The sequence below is a fragment of the Podarcis vaucheri genome, assembly GCF_965113315.1.
Source record: "Podarcis vaucheri genome assembly, chromosome: 1".
In the NCBI taxonomy this organism is placed as follows: domain Eukaryota; kingdom Metazoa; phylum Chordata; class Lepidosauria; order Squamata; family Lacertidae; genus Podarcis; species Podarcis vaucheri.
In genome coordinates, this window is record NC_138759.1 from 93,409,107 (window position 1) to 93,435,976 (window position 26,870).

The 26,870-nt window shown below is 41.7% G+C and overlaps 1 protein-coding gene across 7 annotated transcripts in view; it reads right to left on the reverse strand.

The window, feature by feature from the left end:
• The window catches only part of CLASP1 (cytoplasmic linker associated protein 1), a 165,318-nt gene that overhangs the window by 15,748 nt on the left and 122,700 nt on the right, over positions 1-26,870 (reverse strand). For 4 of the 7 annotated variants that reach the window (XM_082238054.1, XM_082238057.1, XM_082238056.1 and 1 more), the window contains 10 exons: positions 26,022-26,045; positions 24,092-24,336; positions 23,139-23,202; positions 22,242-22,405; positions 20,204-20,282; positions 19,809-19,952; positions 16,321-16,413; positions 13,718-13,861; positions 11,266-11,372; positions 6,065-6,181 (listed from right to left, as the gene is read on the reverse strand). In XM_082238054.1, coding sequence (XP_082094180.1) covers positions 6,065-6,181; positions 11,266-11,372; positions 13,718-13,861; positions 16,321-16,413; positions 19,809-19,952; positions 20,204-20,282; positions 22,242-22,405; positions 23,139-23,202; positions 24,092-24,336; positions 26,022-26,045 — 1,181 coding nt within the window. The remainder of the gene's footprint in view (positions 1-6,064; positions 6,182-11,265; positions 11,373-13,717; positions 13,862-16,320; positions 16,414-19,808; positions 19,953-20,203; positions 20,283-22,241; positions 22,406-23,138; positions 23,203-24,091; positions 24,337-26,021; positions 26,046-26,870) is intronic. The other 3 variants (XM_082238060.1, XM_082238058.1, XM_082238059.1) reach the window with 1 other exon arrangement.

Genomic DNA, 26,870 nt, shown 5'->3' on the forward strand with positions numbered 1-26,870 from the left:
CAGTCCAGGTTCAGATGACACATTAAGCCAAACCATGGATTAGCTCACAGTAGTTGGACCAGGCACAGTGACCACTATACTGTCCTCTTCGTGTTGTGTGTGAACCAGCTATGTACAATGACTCTTGGGCTGGAGACTATTCATTGCTAAAATGAAAGGAATGAGAACTGAATCCCATCGTTTCCAAACGGGGTGAAAGATGGCAATTTTCTCTCTGCACTGGTATGCCTCAACTTACGAAAGATATAGAGCCAAACTAGACATGATGGAGAAAACATTCATGGGTGTGCGCTGTTCACATATAAAGCAGAGTGTACATGTATTCATTTTTTACAACAAGAAATGCACATGGGCAAAGGATCTGAACCCTAGCTCCCCCTCCCCCACTTTACCTGTGTTTCCAGTCAGGGTTCAATAGAAGATGCTTTATATAAAGATGGGGGCAGCACTGTGAACGAACAAAAGTGTCTGCCCCCTTCACATATAGTGTAATCCAAAGAAATGTGCCTGAAATAAAGAACTGGCAAATAGATTCTCCCATCACATATGCTGAATGGATGTTTCGCAAAATGGAAACATATTTTGCCTGGCACCTCACCAGAACAACATTCTGGTTTCAGCAATTGACAATTGTCTAGAAGTTTCTATTCCTGGAAGGGATTCAAAGAACTGCGGACCAAAGACAAGATTTATGTCTCCTGAGTTCTCTGGGCTTCATGAATACTGGGAACAGATACAATCCTTGGACCTCTGTCAATGCACTAACTCTGCAACACCAGCCCAAGTAGCACTACCAGAACTGAATGTCCATGGTGTGTTTTGGCAAAGCAGGCATAAGGCAACACCTAATCTCTGAACAAAGAAAAACTTGGAAGGAAGATCTGCCAGTGGTGGTGGAAAAACAAACAAATATGAAAGCCCTTTCAACTGCACTGTCAGTTTCAACTACACCATCACTTTCAACAACATAATTTTCAACCACTTGAAAATGTGATTGTAACTCACTGATAAGAAGATACATAAAAGTTACATTTTTTGCAAAAGAATCAATTTCCTTACATTCTGAAAATGGCAAAAATAAAGGGCTTCTCATCCTGGCATTGTCTACACCACCCACAGTGAAATCTTGCTAGGATGATTTTGTGGAATGGTTGAATCTAGGATTTACCTATAATAGCACTTGCATCGTTATTCTATCCAGTCTACCACAAAATCAAGTTCTCTCTCTACATCAGTTATTTCTCTATCATATTCAAATGTGCCACCATTTCCCGTGTTCTGAAAGAATTGCTCATTCTGTAACCAATCTTCCTTCCATCTTTTACCTCCAAAGTCTTGAAACGTGCTATTTGCTCATGCAGTCTCTACACCATCTCTCTCTAACCAGCAAAATTGAAGGTCTCTGGATTCTTGCTGCGTATACACCACACATTTAAAGCACACACTCAAAATCCTGATTGCTATACTTGTTAAGAGTGCAGGGAATAGAAGGTATGTGAGGGATAAACTATAGTTCCCAGGATTCTTTGAGGGTAGGAGTATGCTATAAATGCATGGTGTCTACACAGCCTTTTACCTTACCTTCCTTGATTTATGTTGCCTTTCATACAGCTGATTGCTTCTCTTCCTACCCATCACAACTTTTCAGCAGCATCCCTTCCCCTTTTCTTGGGACTTTTCTTAATCTCTCTATGTTCTGGCTTTGGGCAGCTTCATCAAATTGTATGGCATTCAAACATAGACTCACTTTCCAGATCTCTACTTCCTTCATCCAGTCCCACATCTCTAAGGGCTTGGGCATTCAGTGCTTAGATTTCATTGGGCTTTCACAAGCTCACTATACCCAAGGCTGCTCTACACCCAAGACCCCAACTACCACCTTAATATTAGAGGTTACCATCCACACACTTTCACTGTGCAGACACTGGTGGTTAGGTAAAACCTCTTTTAAACTGTTTAGCAGAGTTTATCTTCTTTCTCTCTCACGGAAGTCGTGAACAATGACAAAGTTGTTGTTTCAAAGATGACGCACAAACTCTGTGAGGTCTCAGTCAAGAGATAATAATAATAATAAATAATAATAACAACAACAACAATAACAACCCCGCTCATCTGGCTGGGTTTCCCCAGCCACTCTGGGCAACATCCAACAGAACATTAAAAACAGAATAAAACGTCAAACATTAAAAACTTCCCTAAACAGGGAAGATTTCATTCCCAGACCGGGTACAAGCATTACGATAGCAATATATATTTTCAGCTGTTAACATAAACAGCAATTAACAGTACACTTTCAAACAAAAGTCTTGTCAGCACCTCATAAATTACAGGAACAGGCATATGCCAGGTCTTCTTATTTGCACTTCTAGCTGATGCTAATTAAGCTCAGAGTGCCACTCCCATACATTCAAGGAAAAAACTCTGGAACCTTCTAGAAATTTTCTACTTGTTACTGGCACAATGATTTCTTAACACTTAGCTCCTCCAACTGTAGCATCTTTAGGTCTCTAATTTGAATGATTTTTTCATCCATTCTCATATATGGCCAACGATCAAGTCATGGATGGCAGTGGTCTTATGAATCATTGACCTGGCATTGCACAGCAGCACCTTCAGGCTATGTGGGTATCCCTTGCTGATTCCAGTATCCGTCCAGTCAAGACCAGACCCAGCGGCAGGGATAGTCCTCAAACAACGACTAAACCTGCCTCCTCGGTAATGACATGGTCTGGTCTTAGCGTAACTCCTCCTCCTGCCCATGATCACTGAAATCGGTTGTCCCAGTGCACACCCCCCCCCCCCCGTGGAACCTGCCCCAGCCATTTTGTTGGCTCCCAGGCAGTCCTGATCCCTCCCCTTAAAATCAAATTAAAACCTATACAAAAAACAATAAAAACCAAAAACAGTAAAAGTTACAAACATACCAAAATTAAACAACTTCCCAAACCCGACTAAACATCCATCCCACCCCCCAGGCCTCCTTGGAGCCTTATAAGCTGTGGCGGTGAGTATGGGGCCTGCCCCCAGGCCCAAGGTGGAAAATGGGCTTTAAGGGGGAGCGGTCCTCCCCAGTACTCACTGGCAGAGCTGCAGCAACAACAACAAAAGACAAGCCTGCTGGATCCGGCCAGCATCCTGTTCTCACAGTGGCCAGCCAAATGCCTATGGGAAGCCTGCAAGCTGTCTACGAGAGCAACAGAACTCTGCACACCTGTGACACCCACCAACTGGCGTTCAGAAGCATGCTGCTTCCGACAGTGGAGGCGCAACACAGCCAGTGTGGCTAGTAGCCACTGATAGCTTCATTCTGCATGCATTTGCCTAGTCCTCTTTCAAAGCCATCCAAGTTGGCGGCTGTTCCATAGTTTAACTATGCTCTGTGTGAAGAAGTAGGCTACCTCCCTTCCCCTTCCAGCTGTAGCTAAAAATCCACTCCTTCTGTGACGTTTCTGGTATAACCCCCCCCCCATAGTCATAGAGTACATAGGAAACTTAAGAATAAGCAACTGACACCCACTCACACGCATCCTTTGCAACTCCTCTTTCTCTTGGCTCTCCTCCTTCTACTTATGTGCCTCTCTCCCTGTTGTTTCCTCCTTGGGTCTAAATTTAGATTATAAGCCTCTCAGGGCAAGGCAGGATTTTTGTTTATCACATTCTATACTGTTGCACATGCACGCAATAATAGCCTGCATCTACTGGAAACACTATTTGCATCAGTTCATTTATTAGTCTGTTGAGAATAAAAGTGGGTGGGGTGACATTATTTTTAGAAGTAGGGCTTTTTAAAACAAGGTTGATGTTGCCTATTAAAAAAAACCCCCACCCCTACTAACACTTAGTAGCTAAACCAGCTCATAGAGTTAATTCAGACAGAGTTTCTATTCTAAAACAATAACATCTGTGGAGCACAGTTACACAAATGTGTGGGTTATGTCATATAACTTGTATCATGGAATGGAATTTTATCTGCAGCCTTAAAATATCAGTGGCATCCAAAATCCACAAGGGAAGAACCTATTTTTATAACCTAAGAATGAATCGTTACAAAATAGCCAAAGGAAGAAAGAAGGAAGGAAGGAAAGCAATTTCTAAAATATTGTTTTTTTAAGAGTAACCACATGTGCAATAAAATACATTTAGGCAGTACAGGAATTGTATGATACACAGATAACACGAGGAGAGAGAAAAAGAAGTGCAAGATGGAACAACATCCATTTACAAAGAACAAATATATCCCATCAATCATACAAGATAGAAAACAATGATTCATGCAGAAAACTGGAAGAATTACAAAGTGAACAAAGAGATGAGGAGAAATGCGTGGCTTTTACAGATGTCACAATATTATTTCCCAACTGCCACAGCCTCCAACAAACACAGTCTTTAGGATTCAGAGCTCACCAGTTTCTGGAGCTTTTAACATTTTCCCTAAAGTTAACCAGGATTGGCCCCTAAGGTGAAGGAGAGTTCTTCTAAATATCAACAATCCCCCTCTCTTTCTCTACAGGCTGACAGAATCTAGACCTGTGTGAAAATCCTCATTCCCATTTTCATATCCATTGCTATTCATATCCCTAGCTGTTGCCTGTGAATGTATCATAATGGCAAATAGAATGATCTGTAGTACAGTACTACTGCAGACTTTGCCCAGTAAACTAATTGGGAACGCAATCTATCTGTTCCAGTGTTCTCACTGTTCATTTATTCTGCAAGGAGAGCAGGATGCTTATAGAAACCTTGGAAGCTGCCTTATACCAAGCCAGACCATTGGCTCCATCTAGCTCAGTACTGTCTACACTGACTGGCAGCAGCATCCCAGGGTTTCAGACAAGGGACTTTCCCAGCCCTAACTGGAGATGCCATGGATTGAACCTTGCGCCTTCTGCACAGAGAGCACATGCTCTACCACTGAGCTATGGCTGTTCCCCAATTGAGGCAAGCATTCAGTTCAGTGTGTATCCTCAGAAAGCGGTGTAATTTCATAGAATCATAGAATCATAGAGTTGGAAGAGACCACAAGGGCCATCGAGTCCAACCCCCTCTTGACACTGTCAAGTTAAAAAGGGGGCTGAACAGAATGCTAATCTTATTTGCCTTGATCCAGCCAGAAGCTACTATCCCCATGCTGAAGATGGGGAATAGTTTGTGCCGTTTCCCCAGCCTGCTCCAGCAGTGAGGGAGCCGCCGCAATCCCAGTTGGCGGAATCCCAGCTTTATTTACTGGGTTCCAATTTAACTGAGGCTAGTGACTATGCACAGACTATACAGCAGCTAGGGCCAATTCACATTTAATGCAGCAAAACAGTGCTTGCCTTTTGTATGGCAAATTGAATTGCGAAAGGGTGATATATACTTCTCCACAGATTGCAGAATACATGCCAGGAAGCCATGGCCAAGCTGGTTCATGTCATGACCAGCATGCCTAAGATGCACAGACATTTGCCCCCACCCACATCAGGATACACGCAGCAAACATGCCGTGTAACGTGTGATCCAGCCCCTATGTACCCAAGTGAATACTGAGTCCCGGTGCAGCTGAAAGACTAGGAAGCACAACGCTAAATGCAGAGAGACAACATGGTATTTCCCAACACCGCCCAATGATGCCAGGAACCCATTTTCCCCTTTGGTAGTCAAGGCAATGTAATTCTCCAGCAGCAACTCATCTATGTTTCAGTTACGTTCCCCGTGCTTCTGGTGTTCTGGGTGGTTTATCGCAAGACTCTACCCCGGGCTTTTCTGCACAACGGGGAAGTGGGCTAAGGTTTGTTACCCTGGGAAACTTGCTTGCCTGACGTTGCCTTCACTGCAGTGCTTCCAGCAGAAGGAATGAAGGAAGAGATAGGAATGGTTTCTGACAATTCGGTGTGGTGGCTGAACAGGTAAAGCTTCTGGAACTGAGAAGTGGAGATTTCTCCACAGATAAAAAGTAGAAAGCAAAGAGCTGCTGCCTGTCTCTGCCTCTCCAAGACCTATCTGTTTGGAAAGCACCCTACCTGAGACAAAAGGTAAATAACATTGTGACACCTCAGACAAGATGGATTAACAGGTAGCTTGTTACCTGGGAGAGTAAGAGCGCCTGAAAGTCTTGTGAGGAGGAGCAACGGGGATGGAGTTAGGCTGAAAAAGGGGAGGGGGGTGCTTCGACAGCCCATCTGCACTCCAACCCCAGAAACGACTGCAGTGATCACAGGAAGAAAAGAGAGAAAGGGAGGAAGAAAAAGGAAAAGGAAAAAGGAGAAAACAAAACTATAATCTGAGTGGCTGAGTCTTTTCATGCTTTCTCAGCAAGAGAGGAACTTAATAGAAACAAACCGGACAGAAACACTCCGTGTAAATATGTTGTTATTCAGTAATATCTTTAGTATCAACCAACGTTGTTATTTAAGGATTTCAGGACAGTCAATGTGTTGTTTCTGTTTGCGTATTTCACAATATAGACCCAGGATGCTATCCTGCAATTGAAATCAGTGAAAATTTGGCCATTGGCTTTCTCTGGAAGTGGTTTTCAATTATTCACCTAATATTAAAATACTGAGGTGATTGCTGTTCTGAATATGCATCTGGAACAAATTCACCTGGGTAACAGAATGTAGGCTCCAGAAGGGCTTCACAACTAGCCAAGTGCTTGATGGTCACCAGGTCTAATGTACACATTCACAGACGACCTGGCAGCGGGAGGAATCTTATAATCCATTTTCCCAATAAAACTTCCAGGACAGTGTTTCTTCTTAGCATTATAGCTATGTCTCTGGTCCTCTGACTGAATACTCATATGAACAGTAAATATTTGTAATCACTGGCAAGTTCTTCTTCGAACAAAACCCACAGTTCCTCCTTATCCACCCCATTTCAGCACATTTTAAAAAGACACCTTCCAAATTAGCAGGTCTACTGTCAGGCTGAAGTAGAATGGGCCTTGTAAAAAAAAAAAAAAGGTTGTCCAAGGCCCTGATAAACAGCAGGAGCTTTCACTGATGACTTGTGACTCTAGTTTGAATGGTAATTGCTTCTGTGGCTTCTTCATTCATTCTTCAAAGCTATTGCTCTTCAAAACATAGAAGCAAAAAGATGTTCTTATCCTTCTGCCTCCTATCAGAGTGGTCTACCTTCTGCTTTCCGTCTCCACCCAATCAACTTTTGCTGACTAAACGTAGTTTTTTGGGCTGAGTTTTCTCATGCATGTTATGATGATTCATTAAGGTTTTGAGAAGACTAAGGCTGCAGCCCAACACCATTGAACTCAAGATTGCACTGCATAAGATTGCACTGCAAAGCCAATATGCATTTCCATCTTGTGTGATTTAAAAGTTAAAAGGCAGGAGAGAGGGAGATTCAGTGCAGATGGAAAATTCCTGTTCTCCTAACTATAGTTGGGAGATTGCAAGGACCTCGTGGGTTCAATCACCCTCCTTCTCTCCTCATTTTTCCTTTTCAATTTCCCTCTCCTTTCTGTTTTCAAATTGTAGTTTCAAAACTACAGTGCATATTTTTCTATAATAATAATGTATAATAATAATAATAATAATAATAATTTATTACTTATACCCCACCCATCTGGCTGGGTTTCCCCAGCCAATCTGGGCGGCTTCCAATAGGAGATTAAAAATACATTAAAAGCCATGGTTCGTTCTAAGTCAAGCATAGTTAGGAGTGGTGTTAGGTTAACATTATCACAATGTAATGATCACAGAGATCTGTCAGGTCAGAGAAGGCTAGATATGGAGCCCGCAATCACTGCTAGAACCTAACATCTCAGGACATTTCCTTCTGGAGTTGCTGGAATATTCAATCCGTCACTTTGTTTCTATTGAGTTTTAAATACGTTATAAAGGTAAGAATCACATTGGTGTATGAAAAATGCTACAAGACTGGAAATGGGAAGTCAGAAATAATTCTATTGCATGTCACAGCAGTTTCTTTCTGAGCAGCAGAATAAGGAAAGTCACCCAAGAAAAAGAGATAAGAAGAGCAGTTATGCTTGCAGATACTGGTTCACAGAGAAGGAAAAGAAAGGGCAATAAATTCCACAGATGCCAATCTCACCTACCTGTGAGGGAATCATCCAAAGTCATTCAATCCCAACTTTTGAAACACACACACACACACACAGAGAGAGAGAGAGAGAGAGAGAGAGAGAGAGAGAGAGAGTCCACCAATCCTGTCACTTTATAGCCATGCAAGTGGACAGGTTTATAATTCAAAAATACCACATCCTATCAAGAAAATAACATTTCAAACAGAAGAGGAATTATTTGTTAGATTGTTCTCAGGCATTATCAGCCCCAAAGCATCGGAAGAATAATACAAGACGTTGATCTCACTACTACAAACCATTCATTCATTCATTCATAGTTCAAGGCTGTGTTCCTATGTCAACTTTCTGACCTAGGTGCAGGATTTTACTTTTTTGTCTGTTTTAAAACTCAAGGACAGCAGCATCAACAACAAAAATAAAAAACAGAATACAATTAGAAATAAATAAACAGTAAATAAATTCAAAAATGCAGCAAGCATTTCAGAGAGCTGAACATGAAAGCTACAAAAATGAACAGGAAAGCTACAGAAATGGCCAGAAATAAAAAGCAAATAATTGGCTGAATACCAGAAACCCCATCAGCCATGATTTTCTCTGCAACACCCTTGCTCTGCTTACTATCTAGCCAGATTAAGAGTTCTGGAGAACCTGAAAGTTTGCACATTGTTTGGTAATATTTTGGTTGCCTTAATAAAGGTATTGATCTAATATGTTTTTTTGAATCCAGCTCAAAGATGTGCATCTACTGGTATGTGTACAGAATGGAACCCTCAATAAGATGTTTGAGCTAAAGCATTGCCTTCTAGGCTCTTTACCTAATAGCAGAGTCACACTTAGAAATGTGTGTGGTTAGGAGAACAAGAACTGCATAGCCAAGTGACAGCATGATGCAAATATCAACACTGTCCATTTTACTGATATCTAGCAATTGAAGTCTTCTTCAGTGCATCTACATTGCTTAAAATGTGCATCTTGGACAATTAAACTTTTTTGAAAATGTTTCTAAATAGCGAGCTGCAACACTTTACTCTGACTATGAGTGTATTGTGATGACCACTATGGAAGCAAATCATTTGGTCTCTAGTACAAATTTGGTGTCAATTACCTCAGGGCCCTTTATGACATTCGTGTGTTTTTAGTCTAAATTGTCCCTAAATTTTATTTCACTGGAAAAGGAGTAGTATATGAACATCAAGAAGCTGGCTCTCCAGGGCCTCAGATGAGTGTTTTTAGGTCAGGAATCTTACAGATAGCAGGAAATGAATCTGGGACCTTATGCATACGAAGCCTGCACTAAACCAATAAGCTATAGCACATCCCCTAATCTAAACATCAAGTATATTCAACCATGCCCTTTGCTTTCCCCGATCTAATCTGTCCCTGGCCTTTTTGCTCAAATCCTTGAAATATGCCATGCAGGTTCCTCAAGCTGAGGCTAGGCTCCTCAAGCTATTCAGCCTAACATGTCCTGAAGGTAGCACCTTTATTGCAGGAAAATCACATTTCCCCTGGTAGTTGCTGGGGGGGGGAGGAATAGGATCCCCCCCCCCCAGATTGCAATTGTGATGACTACTATGTGGAATGTGACAGTACAGGTGTCACAGGAACCTAATGGCTAATGCATACAACAGTGATACTGTTCCTCCCTTCCCCCTTGATACCCATGCTACTGTGTTGTTTAAAACAAAGGTTGCATTTTATTAGTATTTTATTTATAAAGCTTTGCAGGGACTGTATCACTATCCCCTGTATCACTCTAGCACAGGAACAACTTAGCGCAAGGGGTAGCCAAAGTAGTGCCCTCTGGCTGTTGCTTGGACTCCCAACTCCCATCCAAATGGCCAATTGGCAGGGATGATGGGATCTGAAGTCCAACAACATCTAGAGGACACCATGTCAGCTACTTCTGATCTATGTAGTCTACCCTTCTACTTCCGAAGACCTCGTTGTGGCACAGATGCTTGGTAATTATTTGCCAGCCTTTCAAGCCTGTGTGTTACCAGCTCCCCTGTTCTAAAATAGAAAAAACCAAACCCCCAAACCCAGGAAACAAAGTTACAGCTATCCCCTTCAGTGAGTGTGGTGAAATGATTAGGGTGCTGGATTAAGACCTGGGAGAGAAGGGTTTAAATCCTACTCACTTGTGAAGCTCATTGAACGATAGTGGGAGAGGTTAATCTATCTCACAGGGTTATGGTGAATATAAATGTTGGGAGGACCTTGGAGGAAGGTGTTAATTTACTTCATGAGCGCAAATTATTACATGGTTGAGATAAGCCAACAGCAGCGGGGAAAGCCAAGCCAGCTGCTACAGCAACAGTCCAGTGCTGACTATATAAATGATTAAGGCATGTCAGCTCATCAGTCGGGGGAATTGTGCTGTAGGGTCAGTCTTGAGAAGTGAGTCAGAGTCTGTGTTACATCTTGAATTGCTGTAGCAACAGAAATACTTTCTGCTTGTGTACATATATGTATCTGCAAAAGCCTATATATGCTGCAGTAATCTATTGTGAACCTTAAGCTGCCTCTGTGTGGTGCCTGGAACTGGGGGCAACTTTTGCTACGTGGTTATCTCACCTCAGATTCTCACCAATAGATTGGGGAGGTGGGAGCTGCAGCAACTTGAGCTCCTTGGAGGAATAATGCAATAAAAAGTAAAATAAAATACATTTTGAAGGCTATGCCATTAGATCAGGACATGAGCGTATCGTTTCCGCTAACAAAATTCTACCATGTTACACAGCTTTCATAATGTTATCTGTTACAATGCACAAGGAACACACCCAGTCGCACCTACAGCTACAAGCAGTGTAACATCCTCTGATACGAACCTGATAATGCATTATTAAAATTCAATTGTACAGCGAAGTAGGAAAAAAATATACAATACAATCCCCTTTACAGAAGGCTGTGATGTATACTTGAGCATGTGCATTTGTATGAGCCTATAGTTCAGTCTGCCACATCTATATTAGCTTTTAGACATCTTATTATAAACAAGCGTTTTGTACTCTGTGCAAAAGCTGTCATATAAGCACAAGTTTAGGGTTTTATTAAGGTACAGACACAAGCTTCGTTTCCTGACCCACTTTCAGGGCGGAGCAAATGTGTTACATATTTTCCTACATTGCCGCTTCTTGAGGAGTCACCTTTCAGGCATGTTTCACACAGAAAAGCTGCTCAGACACCTATCAATCATTTTTTTAATGAAGCTGCAGTATTACCTTGGGGAGAGTCCTCCATGAGAACAGTTGGTAGGTGAAGTTAAGGGGCTGGTTCTGCTGCTAGGGTGACGTGAAGGAGTTCGGCCAACAGTATTGCTAGGAGAACCCTAAGTGTACAAGCAAAAAAAGAGAATAAGGGGCAAATAACATGTGGCACAACAAGATGATGAATAAATACGGAACTATTTTGTCCTCATTCATATAATGTATCATTTAAATAGGATTAATTTTTCTAATTAAGTTGTTGGAATAAATGACTCCTGGGCTTGTGTTGGAACACACACACATACATATACACAGTGCTTCTTTCTGGGGGGACACATACTCCTAAACATTTTGTGAATCTTTGTACTTTTGTCCATTGACTGTATTTATTTTTCCTGATCTGAACTATAAAATGGTGGTTTTTTTCGAGTCAAAATGAGAGTAAAGGTAAAGGTAAAGGTACCCCTGCCCGAACGGGCCAGTCTTGACAGACTCTGGGGTTTGTGCGCCCATCTCACATCTAGAGGCCGGGGGCCAGCGCTGTCCGCAGACACTTCCGGGTCACGTGGCCAGCGTGACAAGCTGCATCTGGCGAGCCAGAGCCGCACACGGAACGCCGTTTACCTTCCCGCTGGTAAGCGGTACCTATTTATCTACTTGCCCCCGGGGGTGCTTTCGAACTGCTAGGTTGGCAGGCGCTGGGACCGATGACGGGAGCGCACCCCGCCGCGGGGATTCGAACCGCCGACCTTTCGATCGGCAAGCCCTAGGCGCTGAGGCTTTAACCCACAGCGCCACCCGCGTCCCAAAATGAGAGTACCCCTAAACATATTTTTTAAAGAAAAAACACACTGCATATACACATGCATATGTTCTAAATAAAATAAGCCAAGCTACTCCCCCCCCAAAAAAAAAATATTCAGAAGTAGATTGGCTTATTTTTTTCGGGACAATCCAGCTTCAGAAATTGCCTACCACAATCCACCACTCTGCCCATTCCCCCACCTGACAGGAGTAGTGACAAACTCTGGTCTAGTTATGGAAGAGGGAAAGAGGAAGGTCTCTCTTCCTCTCTCCAGTGACTGGCCAAATGACACTGCGTTTGCCCTTGGGAACTGCAGTTTTCCAACCGGACTATTCCAACATCAGTATCCTTTGGGGAAAACCCAAAGGCCAATGTGGTCTTTTGTCCTGGCATGCTGCTATGCAATGCATTAGAATGCTGGAGGAGGAGGAGACTGCCCACCTCACCTGTCAACGGAAGTGGTGGAAGGTGAGGATAAGCTTCTTCTCCAACGTGGACTTTAACCTGAGCCAAATAATATAATTTGGCTCCAAAATCTTTACTGCGAAGGTTACCATTATGATCCCCTAAAGTTCACAGCCCTGCCTGGGCACCAACAAGCGTTGTCGTCACCTCTGCTTTTTAGAAGCCATTCTTCAAAACCCAAGGCCAGGGATAGCCAATGTGATAGCCTTCAGGTGTCGTGGACGACACTTCCCATCAACACTGATAATTTGTCATGCCAGAAGGGAGTTGTAGTCCATGTCTGAAGCATACCAAATGCCACTGATCTAGACAATGCCAAGCTTCTTATAAAAGCTCACAACTAATGAGCCCATATTTAAAGAAACTGAAAAAGCAGAAGTGCTTTATGTACAATTATGTACAATTGTATACCTACTTTGTCAAAAGGTATTTTTTGTACTACAGTCTAACCTTGGTTCCCGAACACCTCTGTTATTGTACGTTTCGGCTCCCGAATGCCGAAAATCCAGAAGTAAATGCTCCGGTTTTTGAACATTTTTTGGAACCTGAACATCCAACACGGCTTCCGTTTGAGTGCAAGAAGCTCTTGCAACCAATCAGAATCTGCACCTCAGTTGTTGAACGTTTTGGAAGTTGGACGGTCTTCCGGAACAGATTACGTTTGACAACTGAGGTTTGACTGTATCCTGTAAAACAAATGCTGTGTGATTTTAGGGCAGAGCTTTAGCTCTGAACAGATCAACAGTAGGGCTGGGCAATGTTAGGTTTTCAACATCACGATGTATCACCAGCCAAGCAAGTTGCATTGGCCCCAAATGGCAAAACGCAGTGTGAAACTGCTGCTGATCTCACGGCGGGAGCTGAGGCACTTGCACCTCAGCGCCTCACAGGCTGGGGACAATGCATCAGGCCCTGCTCAGCTGGGGGTGGGAGGGCTCCCCCCACCCAGCTGAGCGAGCCATGAGATCAGCAGCATCGGGCTTCACTCAGCTGGAGATTCCTAACTCCCTCCAACAGATGCTGCTAGATGAGGAACTCAGGAGCACGGTGGTTTCACCAGCAAGTGTAACTAACATCATGATATGCTACTCATACTGGTCCTGGGCTATATATCGATACATTGGCCAGGCCTAATCAACAGCTTAACATAAATCAATGCCTCAGTTGATTTTTAAGGAAAATATGTCACAGCCTCACCACACTAGTGTTACTGGAGTTCTTGAGGTGGTTGTGTAGCAGCCTGGTAGCACCGTCCTGGAATGTTTTGGGCAAGGCACCAAGTAACATGGTAAACTCAGGAGTGTTCAGTTCAAACAGAGAAATCAGGACTATTTGTGCTGCCTAGGAAGGAATAAAAAAACCCACCAATCAACATCAGGGCAATCTTTAAAAACTGTATGTTCTGTTGAGGAGGGTCTTACCAGTAATAATGTGGGATGCAATTAAGATCCATTAATACATATGTTTTGTGACAAGCTTCAATTAGATGGAATTAACATTCATTAACAGTATCTATAACAATGAAGCACATCAATAACAATGAGATCAATCCATTGTAGTTTTGCAAGAATTGCATCAAAGGTGTATGCACAAATTACTTCCCAAGTCCAATGAAATATCTTGTTTCAGCTATCTGGCCTTGGGGCTTCAGAACTGCCTTACTGCATCAGACAACAGGGTTACCTAATCCACCATGGTGTCAAACAATAAAGGGGAGCTTCAGTGCTTTAAATAAAAGAGCACATCGAAAGAATGTGTATCACATAGACTTGTATGTCGCTTTTTGATAGAAGGCTCTTAGATCCAATGGCAGCCTCCATCAGTAGAACAGGGAGGGAGGCGACTTTTGCCAATTCTTCCCTGGTGCAGCTGTCTGCGCCATCTCCCATGTTGTTCCAAAGGGTCCCCCCCAACTCTCTGGAGGTTGGGGGAAGCACAGCGAGGATGGGAAAATAGGTGGACATCACTTCCCTCCACATTATGGTGATGGAGACCTCTGTTGGTCCTAAGAGTCATGCATAAGTAGAGAGGCACCACTGAATACATCCCAAGCAATGCAGTATTTTTCCTAGTAGAGATACATATCTCATGTTACACACCTTCCAAAATTACTAATCCCTACAAAGCCTTTTAGGGCATTTAACAAGCTAAACTCCAGACCAGCATCTTACACTCCACACTCCAGTGGAACTACTGAGCAGTCAGTTTTTGCACATGAAGTCTATCTGAAATATCTCAATTGAAGAAAAAACCCCATGTAACAGACTTATCATATGTGGATATAAACACAGTGCAATCTAAGAATGTTTACTTAGAAGTAAATCCTACTGAGCTCAATGGATTTTACTCCCTAGTAAGTGTGTGTGTGTGTGTGTGTGTGTTTTAGGGCAGTAGCCTCAAAATGCTACTGCTGCTTCAACACATTAACTACAAATTCTGACTACTCTGGTCATGAGAACATTTTCAGTTGGCCTGAAAGCTGATGTATTCAGTAAACTTGGGCAATACGGTAGCCAAAAGGTGCTGGAGTTTGATTGGGGAGGGACTGGAGAATCCACATCCAGCATTCACTATCCAACTGCCATCTCGTTTCTTGTTTACATGTGGCATGAAGTCAGCCCTTAAGGGTGACTTGTCAGGGTCTAAACCGGCTGTTCAAAGGTGTGTTAAGATTCAGTCCTTAAATGGTGATCCTTTCCATCCACCATAAGCAAACTGTTACACCTGAAGAAGAGAAAATGTGCATCTGTTGTCTACAAAGGCCTAATAGTTTCCTTCCACAGGCCAGAGCATCTTCCAGCTGTGTAGAGAATCTGACTGTACTGTACCCAGAAAGAGGGTGGAAATCACTCCTGTCCATCTTCTTCTACAGAACTGAAGAACATTCATCAAAAGAACATTCTCTGAACTGAAAATATTATGACAAATCAAAGATGCAATAAAATAATAGGGAAAAGCAGGAAATCATGCCAAAGTACATAAGCACTCGGGACAGATCATGCAGATCCAAGCGCTGGAATTTTAGTTTGTCGGAGGATGCCTACATGCAATCAGTAGTGCACCTAGGCAAGCAAGATCTCAGGGTTGTGAAGTCCTAGAAAACAGCAGATTCAAAGCACCTCTTGACTCATTTCTGAATTGACTAACTCTTCTGTTCCTAAAGCCACAGGAAAATGACTGCTCCTTTCAGTTGTCTTGGCAGTTCTGAAGCAGGCTCCTACCAGTTTCTACTGAAGGTCTGTCCCCCCCACCCCACCCCAGGAATAATTACAATGCCATCTATTTGAATCCAAAATTCTCCCTAGTAAAGGAGCTTATTGCACTTGAGATTGCCATTCCTCAAATGCCACTGAAGGGCATAACCAAAGTTGTCTTTCTACGTAGACAAATGTCATTTTGCCTTTGTCTCCTGTAATAGGGCGGAGCTGTGTTGGGCTAATACCCAAAGGGTGTGCCTGCTGCATGCATATGTAAAAGCAGGCACACCCCAACTTTGCGCCAGGAGCCTTCAGTCCCTTTCCACCCAACCTTGAGATGTGAACTCATCATGCAGTGCAACTAACTGCAGAGCTTCTTTTAAACAGTAATGATTACACTTCATCTAATTCAAACTCTTGAGTGAAAGGAAACGTACATCAAGCCAAGTTATTTGCACACACGCACACAGACACACACAGTCAGCACTGCACATTTATTTCAGGCCTCCATTTCTCTCCACAGATGATGTAGACTAGATTAGAACTCTGGACTGCAAACAGAGAGTATACCTTATGATTAGTGTACACTACTTTTTAATCTACCTGTTTACACTTCTCTTCCAAGTTTCCTTCACCAGGACCTGATGAGGCTGATGGTCTAGCTGGTATATCCTCACCTACCCAACTATGCATGGTCTGAGGTCAACAAATAGGAAAGGGGACAGGATTTAGTAGAAGCAAGCACAATATTTTCAGTGACCCATACAGAAAAGCAGTTGCATATTTTAGTTTCTTGTCAGGGCTGCATTTTCAAAGCAGGTGGTGCTTCTCAAACTTGAGACCAATGCTGTACAATTTAAATTGCTTTTTGATCACTAAGATCTTTTACATCTTATTTTGGCTGGGATCTCATCTATTATTTTACTGGCATTGGATTCTATCTGAATTCTCCTCTGTTACTCATGCAGCACTCAGCAGTCTTAAAGGTACTATCAGACTTTAATTACTCCCACCTTAATAACTGCTGCTAAACATTATTTTTCATTTTCTCTTTTTTTTGAGAGAGAGAGAAAGCACATGGACTTTATACTGCACCTCTCAAATCGATTGCTCACAAATCTTTTCCCTCCTAAAACCAAAGCAAGCTTTAGGAAGCTTTAGGAACCTCAGAGTATTAGGCAAGAGCTATGTTAATACAAATTGCAAGTATGTCAAACGACGCAATCCTATACATGTCTATGAAGTCCCAATGCTTTCAGTGGGGCTTACTCACAGGTAAATGTGTATAGGATTGCAGTCCGGAGCAGCAAAGAAGCAGCACATCACTCCATGGTGTTTGGGCAACACCACATATTTGCCTGAACGTTGATTAGATAGCCTTTCGCTGCAATAGTGCTAGCAGATTGGATTGCCACCCTAAGCCAGAGCACATTCACCTAGCAGTAGTGTTGAGAACAGTGATGGAGAGCCACGGAGCTGTCCCCCTGGCACTGGCATCACTACAGCTTACCTGGATAAGAATGTAAGGAGAGCCTGGTGGATCAGGTCCGTGGCTCAGCATTCACAGGGCCATGGTCAGGGTTCCATGGATGCATTGGTGGAGCGCCCATCGTACCAGCCATGACTGCCATTTAGCTGCCATGTTTTGAAAGCTACAATGGCAGATGAATGACTTGTCCAAGAGACATACACTGTCCAACAAAACCCCGTTGGAACTTTTATGGAACAGCCCTGCTCATTCAGACCAAGGATCCATATTGTCAGCACCTTGTTCCCAACTGTGGACAGTCAGATGCCTCCAGGAAGCCTACAAAAGCAGGGCAGGAAGGAAAAAGCCCTCTCTTGTTGTGACTAGTATTCAAGGTCCAGTTCCTCTGGACATGGAAGTTTCACTCAGATATAACGGTAAACAGCTTTTCTTAGATCAGGGTAGCCAATGTGCTGCCCTCCAGATGTTGTGAACTACAACTTCCATCATGCCTGACCACTGGCCATGCTGGATGGTTCTGAAGGGAGTAGATCACATCTGGAGAAAACACCACATTGGCCATTTTATTTAAAACCCATTCTCCATGAAATTGCCTAATCCTTTTTTTAAAAAAAAAAAACCATCTAAGCTACTGGAGACCTGCACATTTTGTGACAGGCAATTAGATAAATTAACTACGCACCATGTGAGGAAGTATTTTCTTTTGTCTGCCCAGAATCTACTGCCAAGCAACACTCATCCTATTTTTAAAAAAACTATTATTTGCAGAACTCAGAACGCATGTACTGGCCAAAATTGCTCTTGAGCTTCTCATTCAAAACAAACAAAAACTGATGGCCACTGTTTTGGAAACAAGGCTTAGGAACAGAGAGATCTTTATAGGTTCTAATGGCATCAAAGACATTTAAAATACCAGTGTGAAAGAGCTTTTTAAAGGCTCCTTTCCCCCCTTTTCTTTTGAAAAGTGCAAGTTTTCTATGAATAAGTATATTTAAAGAGCCCTCCTTACACAACCCCTATCTCTTTGCTCTTACTTGTGCTGAATCTAATCAGACATTTTTTTGCTCAGTCATTCAGTTTGAAGAGACGCCTTTAGAATTCTTCACTGTCTGCTTCTGATTTTAATTTGGTGTTAACAAAAACTGACTTCAGATCATTTATAATTGAATTAAATAGCCATAATTTGCTTCCTTCCCATGTGAAAATTATGCAGTTAATGCTTTTTGTATTTGCATGCAAATGCATATTTTGCCTTTTGTATGAAATCTGTGTTTGGATAAAGTAATTTTTCCACTGACATTTTGGTTTTTCTGAGTGGACCTTTCTCTTCAGTTTCTCGCTGTGTTTTTATCACCTGCTGCCTTATCCTCCCTAACATCCACAGGCTGTATCTTTTTCTTCTTATCTAAACTTTAACAAGGTGAGACTCCTCTCAACTTGTATGTAGCAATGGTGACACCTAATGGCAGAGCTGGAAACTTCCTAGACCTTGCTAAAATGGTATTTCACCAGCAAGTTGCTTTAAAACTGTATTTTTCTTTCTTTATCACACAGAGACAAGTAAATTAGCCCATTAAGGATGGGCAGCACAACAAAAACACACTCTCTCTCTCTCTCTCTCTCTCTCAAATACACACACACACAGTTCCAGACACTGCCCTGCTGTGGAAATCTTATTAATTAATCCAAATAATCTAGCTTTAAGTCTTGACATCTGGTGCAAAAGTATGGGGGTGGGGGCCAGAACATCATAATACTGTAGTAATGCAAAGCACATATTTACAGAAAGGTATTCTACTTATTGTAGACAATTCCAAAGTGCCTCTTTTGTAATTATATGAAATAAATATTATGTATGAACCGAAAGTGTGTGTGTGTGTAACATCTGTTCATACTGCCCTTTGGGTACTCCCACTGTTAAGGGGGGAATTAGGTAGTGGCCAGAGAAGGGCCTTTTTTGGTTGCAGCACCCCATCTGTGGAACTTCCTTCCTAGGAAAGCTCACCTGGCACCTAAAGACTTTCCTATTCTCCCAGGTCTTACAATTATTTCACCTACTCTGTGAAGATTGTCTCCTATTGTTGCTACTACTTTTTATGCTGTTTGATCTGTTATTATTGCTGGCTGTATTTAATTTGTTTCAATGTTTTTTAAATCATCCTAGACCAAGTGATAAAGGGGGTGGATGGTGCAGAAATGTTCCAAAACAAGCAAGCAAGTTCTCTGAATTTTAGGGTTCATCAAAAATATGCTTCTAGATCCTGTTTTTGTTCTATCTAGGGAGTGGAATCTTTTATTATCTAATAGGAATGTAAATATTGTGGATGGTGAATAATCGACTCTCTCTTTTCAAAGTAAGATACCATTTGATCCGCCAGATGTATTAAAAAAAAGAGCTCAAAGTTCTTCTGGTTATTAATATAATGCTATGGAAGACAAAAATGGATGGTCAAGTAGCCATAAACTTTATCTAAGGTGCCAGATTTAGATACAGCCTTTCAAAAATCAAATTACTTGACCTATTCAATTTCACAATGTTTATAACGGTTTATATTAACTTAGAAAATTCTGACACTTAACCCTTATCGTTGCTTTAACTCACCTTTCTCACATCTGAGCTCTTTGGTTCTGTTGTCCAAGTAATGATCCTAGAAACAGCAAGTTTTGCCTCACTGGAGTTTGCAAAATCTGTGGGGTCCATCTGTCTGGCCAAGGACTCAATATACTTCAGGATGGCCACTTTTACCTAAAGTGTGTGGGATACTTCTGTAAGTAAGACAGAACACTGCAAATTCCCCAAACCCCAAGATCTTTCCCTGCCCCTATTCAAGGATCTGTGGGTCACTGATTGCTATATAAAAGTCATCTCTAGATTTTCTGAACACCACTAAAATATAAACACTGGACAAAATACCAACTTCCCCACTTTTCTGTGGTCAAGTACTATGTTCTCAGATGCAAGCATTTCCCAATGTTACTGCAAAAGCTTTTACTTGCCTTAAGGTTTGGTGTTTGGGTTTGATCTACAATAAATCTCATCAAAATATTAAACTGTTGATCAAATGGAAAAGAATCCCTAGAGTGGAAAGAAAAAAAAAACAATGCATGACAACAAATTCCATTACTAGTCACAACATTTATGCACACACAAGGCCACATTTGCACATGATGCTAGACCACGGTTTGTAGTATTTAGATCAGCAACCTGTGGATTAACTATGGTTAATCTCAAACAACTTGCAATTATAATTGCTGAAGCTGGCTTATTTAAACTAACCATAGTTAAGACTAGCCACTTTCAGGTTTAGGTGTCATGGGAAACCAATTAATTGAGAGTGGAAATGAGAGTTTCTGAAGTCATCCTCCAGGCTGTGTGGGATGAGGAGCAGGGGGAGGGTGACTTCCAGGTGTGTTGTGTCTTGTTCTTGTTCATACATATTGCATTCACCTATGGTTTACTGAGGTGTGCAGACATGGCTAATGTTCAGTCAATAACAAAGGTTCTAGAAAGATAGTTCTCTCCCCCCCCCCTTCTGTTTCATTCAGTTTTCCTTTTCTTGTAAGATCTTGTCTCAGATGGAGAAATGATGCAGCACTTACCACTCACAGCCTCGGCGATGGAACACAAAAAACAATATACAAAAAAAAAGACAAGTCTCAATTGCAAACATGCAAAACTTTTTTGCAAAAATGCAAAGATGGTTCTTTCGGCACTGCTACATGCAGCCCTTGTTTCTTTGACCTGGGCTTTCATGGAAGCCCTCTGAAAAGGGAGGGAAGCTCTGTAGCGTAGTGCTTGATGAACGACGTCTTCCAACTTATACAATCCAAGCATAGACCTTAACTATTGGCTGCTGAAAAACTGTCAAGAATCCATTGTCATAATTTAAAGCACTCTTGTACAACTTTAACAGTCATGGCTTAGCCCAAGGAAACTTGGGAACTATAGTTTGTTAAGGGTGCAGGGAATTGTAGTTCTGCGAGGGGCTTCCCAACAACTCTCTGAGTCCTTAAGAAGATGCAGCTCCTAGGATTCTTTGGGGGAAGCCATGACTATTCCAAGTTCTAAAAGAGTGCCTTGAATGTATGGTGTGGGTGTGACCTCTAGGCTCAAATGTTTAGGCTGGTTTTCAATGAATGGCAGGGTTCCTTCAAGTAGTAAATCAAAGTAAATAGCTTCTCTCCTGAAATGTACCAGGTGTTACAATGGCGTGGTTTAGATATACTGCTAAACCAGTTTACTGTTAGAGAAACAAGACTACCCGAGATTCAAGCGTAAGCACTCTCCTCTCCCAATGTAGCCATGAGAATTTTATTGGAAGCATCCACATCCCGGTTGAAATTAGCTGTAGTCTCTTACTACATCCAAACTAGGAACTGCAGTTAGTTTAAACTGTGGCTTATTTCAAAAATGTGGAATCTTTGGACCTCCAGATACTGTTGAACTACAATTCTGATCATCTCTGATGACTGATCAACAGCTGGGGATGTTGAGCATTTTATTTCTATACTGCCCTTCATCAGAGGATCACAGGGGGGGGGGTTACTATATAAAAACACAGAAAAGACATACAATAATAAAAAAACAATACTTCCCCATACACACAGTTTAAACGGTTATCAATTGTTTAATCGTTTTTATTCATTTATTAAATTTCTAGTTGTTGATATCCAACATCATCTGGAGGCCCAAATTCCCCATTCCTGGTTTACTAAAACAAGCCAAAAACCACAATTTGATCTTAACTTGTTTCGATAAACCATGGCTTAAACTAATCACAGAATGGTCTAGATGCAGCAACAAACTGTGGTTAGTTTAAATCAAGAAATGTTCTGCTGATCTCCTCGTTGTGGTTGCATCAGAGGAGCAGGAAGTAGCGTGTGCTTGTGCATGGGGTCCAAGTAGGCTTCTTCCTGTGATGTTAAACTACGATTTCATGTTATATCCAAAGCAGACCATTATGTCTAAATGTCTGGTGAAGTCACCTTGCTGGTAGGTTCACAGGTCATCCACTGTTATTTGCAGACACACTACCTTGTTACATCCAGAGCTTTCTGCACTTTTGCCTGTACTGAGCCCAGCAAGTCAGCTCCCATCTTCTTGAGCAACTGTGTCAGGAGGACAAAAAGCCAATCCTGCAAATCATCCTTGTGAATAATGATGAAGTCAACCAGGGTTTCAAGAAACATGCTGAAAACCTATAAGAAATATAGAGATAAGGGGGGGGATAATAGTTATAATAACACCGCAAACATGTCCAAAAGAAGAAGAAAAAAGGGGGGGATCTACTTTAGATACGGAATACTTTTAGAAACAATGTTAGCACTGTAAACTTTCAGGATGTGCCATATTAAACATATAAAAGAGGTGACATGGAGGGGTGGGGGTGAGGAGGAAAGAGAATACACTTACTCTCTGTAGTGAATTCCACCGCAAAACAGGCCATGCAACAAAACAAACCATTCATTAGTACATAGATACGGAGAACCAAAGCCAACTGCTCTAGGGCAGTTTCCCCCAATACCCAGATAATATATGCATTCACATAAAGTTTGAGACATTTGTTTTATTATAGGCTAGAGTTAAGTGTTGATGCAAGTAACATATTTTGAAACAACCGTTCTTACTGCACATTAAGGAGATGTTCTGCCCTAAATGAGCCCTACTTCTGCAATGCTCAAGCTTCAGGAAGAAATGCACAAATATTTTGTAGTGAGATAATTTCTTTATACCCCCACTTCCTTCACTAAGAAGCCTTAAAATATTACACACAAAGTCAAATCTGTTTCAGAGCATAATGATGCCGTCAAGAGATTGAGACAACCAAGGTTTCAATAATAAGCTTGTTTTATACCAACAAAATGTTTAAAAATATATGTACATTCACAAAATATTACAGGTTTATCTTACAAGATCTACTTAAGATTTTACCTTGCTGTGCGGGTCAGCAAACATTCGTGTGAAGATCTCACACAGTCTTTTCAACTCAACTCGGCTGAAACACAAAACCCAAATGAGAATGTTTTAGATCTGACATAAAGTATCTGTAAAATGCGGGAAAGGAAGTATTTTACACTTACTGTCCGACCATAAAATGTGTGGTACTATGAAATACAGTTCTTAAGATTGGTCATATTCACAAACAATATAATATGTGGTGCTATTAATTCAGGATATGCCAATTTTATATGATAGTTGAGTGTAATGAGTCTCCCTCCTACTGCCAGCCTGATGATGGGGCCCACAATTAAGACCATATTAATAAAAAATGATTTAATCTACACTGCTTTACTTCACAGCCCCAGTTTTAAGATGCTGGTTACCAACTTGAAAGCCACAAATGTTTGGGGGCTGGAATATTCCAAAGAATGTCTTCTCCATCCACTGAGATCTTCTGGGGAGGCCCTGCTTTGCATCCCACCAGTATTAGAAGTACGCCAGGTGGTTACATGGCACAACGCTCCCTTGGTTGCAGCACTCCCTCAGAAGGAGAACTTAGCCTCTTCCCTGCTTTAGGGAGATTGCAAATGCCATTCCGGTGGGCTTTAGGTTTAGGGTGATCACCTGCCCTCTATTTGTTTGCTGTTTGGCATATGGCTGATCGGGCTTTCCTCTTTTTTTTCTGCTGCAGGACCTTTTATTATCACTAAACTCTACAATTCTATGATTCTAAGGGATCCCAAGGGACATCTAGCCCAACCCCCTGAAATGCATGACTCTCAGCTTAAGCATCCATGACGGATGGCCATCCAACCTCTGCTTAGAAACCTCCACAACACACTCACTCACTCAAGGGCATTCCTTAATCCTGAGTTAAAAATAAAGGGCAGTATAAAAAATAAATAAATAAATAATACCTCTCTTAAACTTACTAAAACAATTACCTCAGTGTCCTCTGGCTCTTCAATAAGTTTTGTAGACCTATTAGCCCCTCTTTCCTCTCAGACCAGTTGGAACTTGCACAGTGATTTAAGACCTCGGCCACATCTTCCGTCTGCCGCAGGTAGTGTGGGATACCTCCATTTCGGGAACCGTAGGAGCGCTCTGAGCAAGCACTTGATGCGTCACTGTTTGCATCATCATCAGAATACATCCCATATGGCTCATACCTTCGTCTCACCGGCTTTTTCTGGTGGGGGGAAATTAACCCTGAACTTAGTGGGCTCCACATGACCACACTGAAGCAAAAACTAGGAATTTAACACCAAAGGAGCCTGCTTGACCCTGCTGGTGATTATGGCATAAAAACATTTAAACCACAATTAAACTGCATCAGGAGCCTTAGTGAAGAGTGGCATAGACTGCCCTAAAAAGGACAAAATATAAGCAGTGATAACAGAAAAGGCCCCATGAAAGAAGAAACTACCGATAATGAGATATCATAAATACTAATATAGAAAAGAACTGTGGAGATAAAACATGTAGCTAACAAGCCAGTGATTTAAACTGGAAAAAGGGAAATATTCTGTTGCTGATATCGTTTTGTAAATAAATAACAAGGATTGCCTCCAAATTTACCTATGTAAATTCAGATTTTATATAGTATGCCATATTTATGGTTTTAAGTGTTTGTTGGTTCTTCATTAATAAACAAGAGTCATAATTATGCCAATACAAATTTCGTTTAGTGAAAACCAATGTTTTGAAAGCCCAGGTTTGCAAATAAGATATTTAGCAATGATCATGAATTTCTGAAATGATTACATCACACTCCATAAAAGCTACTCAAAGTATACATTGGGGAAAGATGTGCACACTCCCTCTAGTCCCAATGAAGTTCAAATCCCAAGAAAATGTGTAAGACGAGCACAGGGAACCCTCCACCTGCTGGCATCAGCATAAGATCCAGGTGTCCAAAAATTAGCATTAGGAGAGGTTCTTGTTTTTGGAATTGTGTATATTTATGGAAACCTAGAGGCTATCACTAGAGTGCAATAGGCTACTTTGAAAATTCATACTTACTTTGGACGTAGTCCTTATTGTCATATAATGTGTGTGGATGGCAATGCCAAATGAAGAATAGCAGCTATATGCCCAATGAGAGACCATCTTGCCTGTGTGTTCCTGGAAGACCTGCTCCCTGCCTTGCAGGCCTTTCCCCACCTGGCCTGGGAGTGCAGAGCCCTGAGTGACTCCAGCTGAACTGAACACTCTTGGGCTGGGGTGTTGTTTGGTGAGGGGGGTTGTTGCTGTTGGTTTTTTGTATCTTTATTTTAAATCCTGTTGCGATTTATGCGGAAGCTGTTCAGTTTGGCTGCGTATTTTAAAATAGTTTATTTATTGTTTATGACTACTTTTGCTATGTTGTGGTTCTGTATTCTTTTCATGTTGTAAGCCACCTTGAGCATGTTTTGAAATGTGGAAAGGCGGCATACAGGGGGAAAAATAAAAAATGTTAACTTTATGGAATATGTTCCCACCCTTGCTAGAAATACCCAGTTGTGCTACGCAACATCAAATAACTATTATTTTCAGAGCTATGTATTACACCCGATTTCCTGATCTTTCCCACCCTCTACATAATTTAGCATATATGCATATAAACGTGTACATAGTAGTAATGTTTTATTTGCATAATTCATTAAAGAGTCTTGTTTTCTTTGACACACACAGAGACACTAAGTGAATGATACAGAACGTGTTTCTGAGGTCCCAATTCCGCAGCTTGATAGGTAGGACTCCAGACCTGGGCTCTAACATATCGGAATAATTACAGCACCATATGAATTCTGTAACAGGAAAAGAAAAAGGGAAAAAGGAAAAAAGGAAAAGAACTAAACAACAACAAAAAGTCAAAAAGTCAGGCACTAGTACCTTGCTTCTGGAGTCTCCTAAGAGCTGTATGCAGGTAAAGGTTGAAGGGCGGGAGAAAGCATAAGAGAATTATGTCAGAAGCTTATGCAGGGATTGCACTTGCAACAAAAATGTACAAGCAAATGTGTCTTAGCAAATAAAAATATAAGTTGAGCCAGATTTACTTCAAGCAACACAAAATTAAAATGGGCACAGAGCATGGCACCAAACAGATTGCTCTTCTGATCTCACTTCCCAATGCAACCTAAGTCCTCTTCAATTCAAGCGTAGGTGATGCGCACTTAGCATTCTGCCTTCACTTAAAGCCAACATTATCCTATGCCATTCTGACACTTTTATACAACTCCAATAACAACGAATTGCAGTCCTGATTATCACTCCTAAGCTTCTGTTCTCCTTAAGGTGGCATTTGAGGACATGTTATCTCTTACCAGCCCACAGACACAGAATCCAAGACAGGGAAGAGATAACATGCTCTCTAACCTCACAGAAAACCAAATAAATAAGAGCTATTTTTTCTCTAGCTATTATTGCTAGTCAGCGATAAGTTGTTCAAATACACTATGGCAGGCATAGGCAAACTCAGCCCTCCAGATGTTTTGGGACTACAACTCCCATCATCCCTGACCACTGGTCCTGTTAGCTAGGGATGATGGGAGTTGTAGTCCCAAAACATCTGGAGGGCCGAGTTTGCCTATGCCTGCACTATGGTCTCCCAGAGCTCCCTCCCTCTCTCATAGCCAGCTGGGACTTACTTCTTCCCCTGAATGTGAAATCTCTTTATCCCAATGTTTTTCATTGACCTTCAAATCAACAAGACTGGTTCTGTACACGGATTTCACCTTTGCT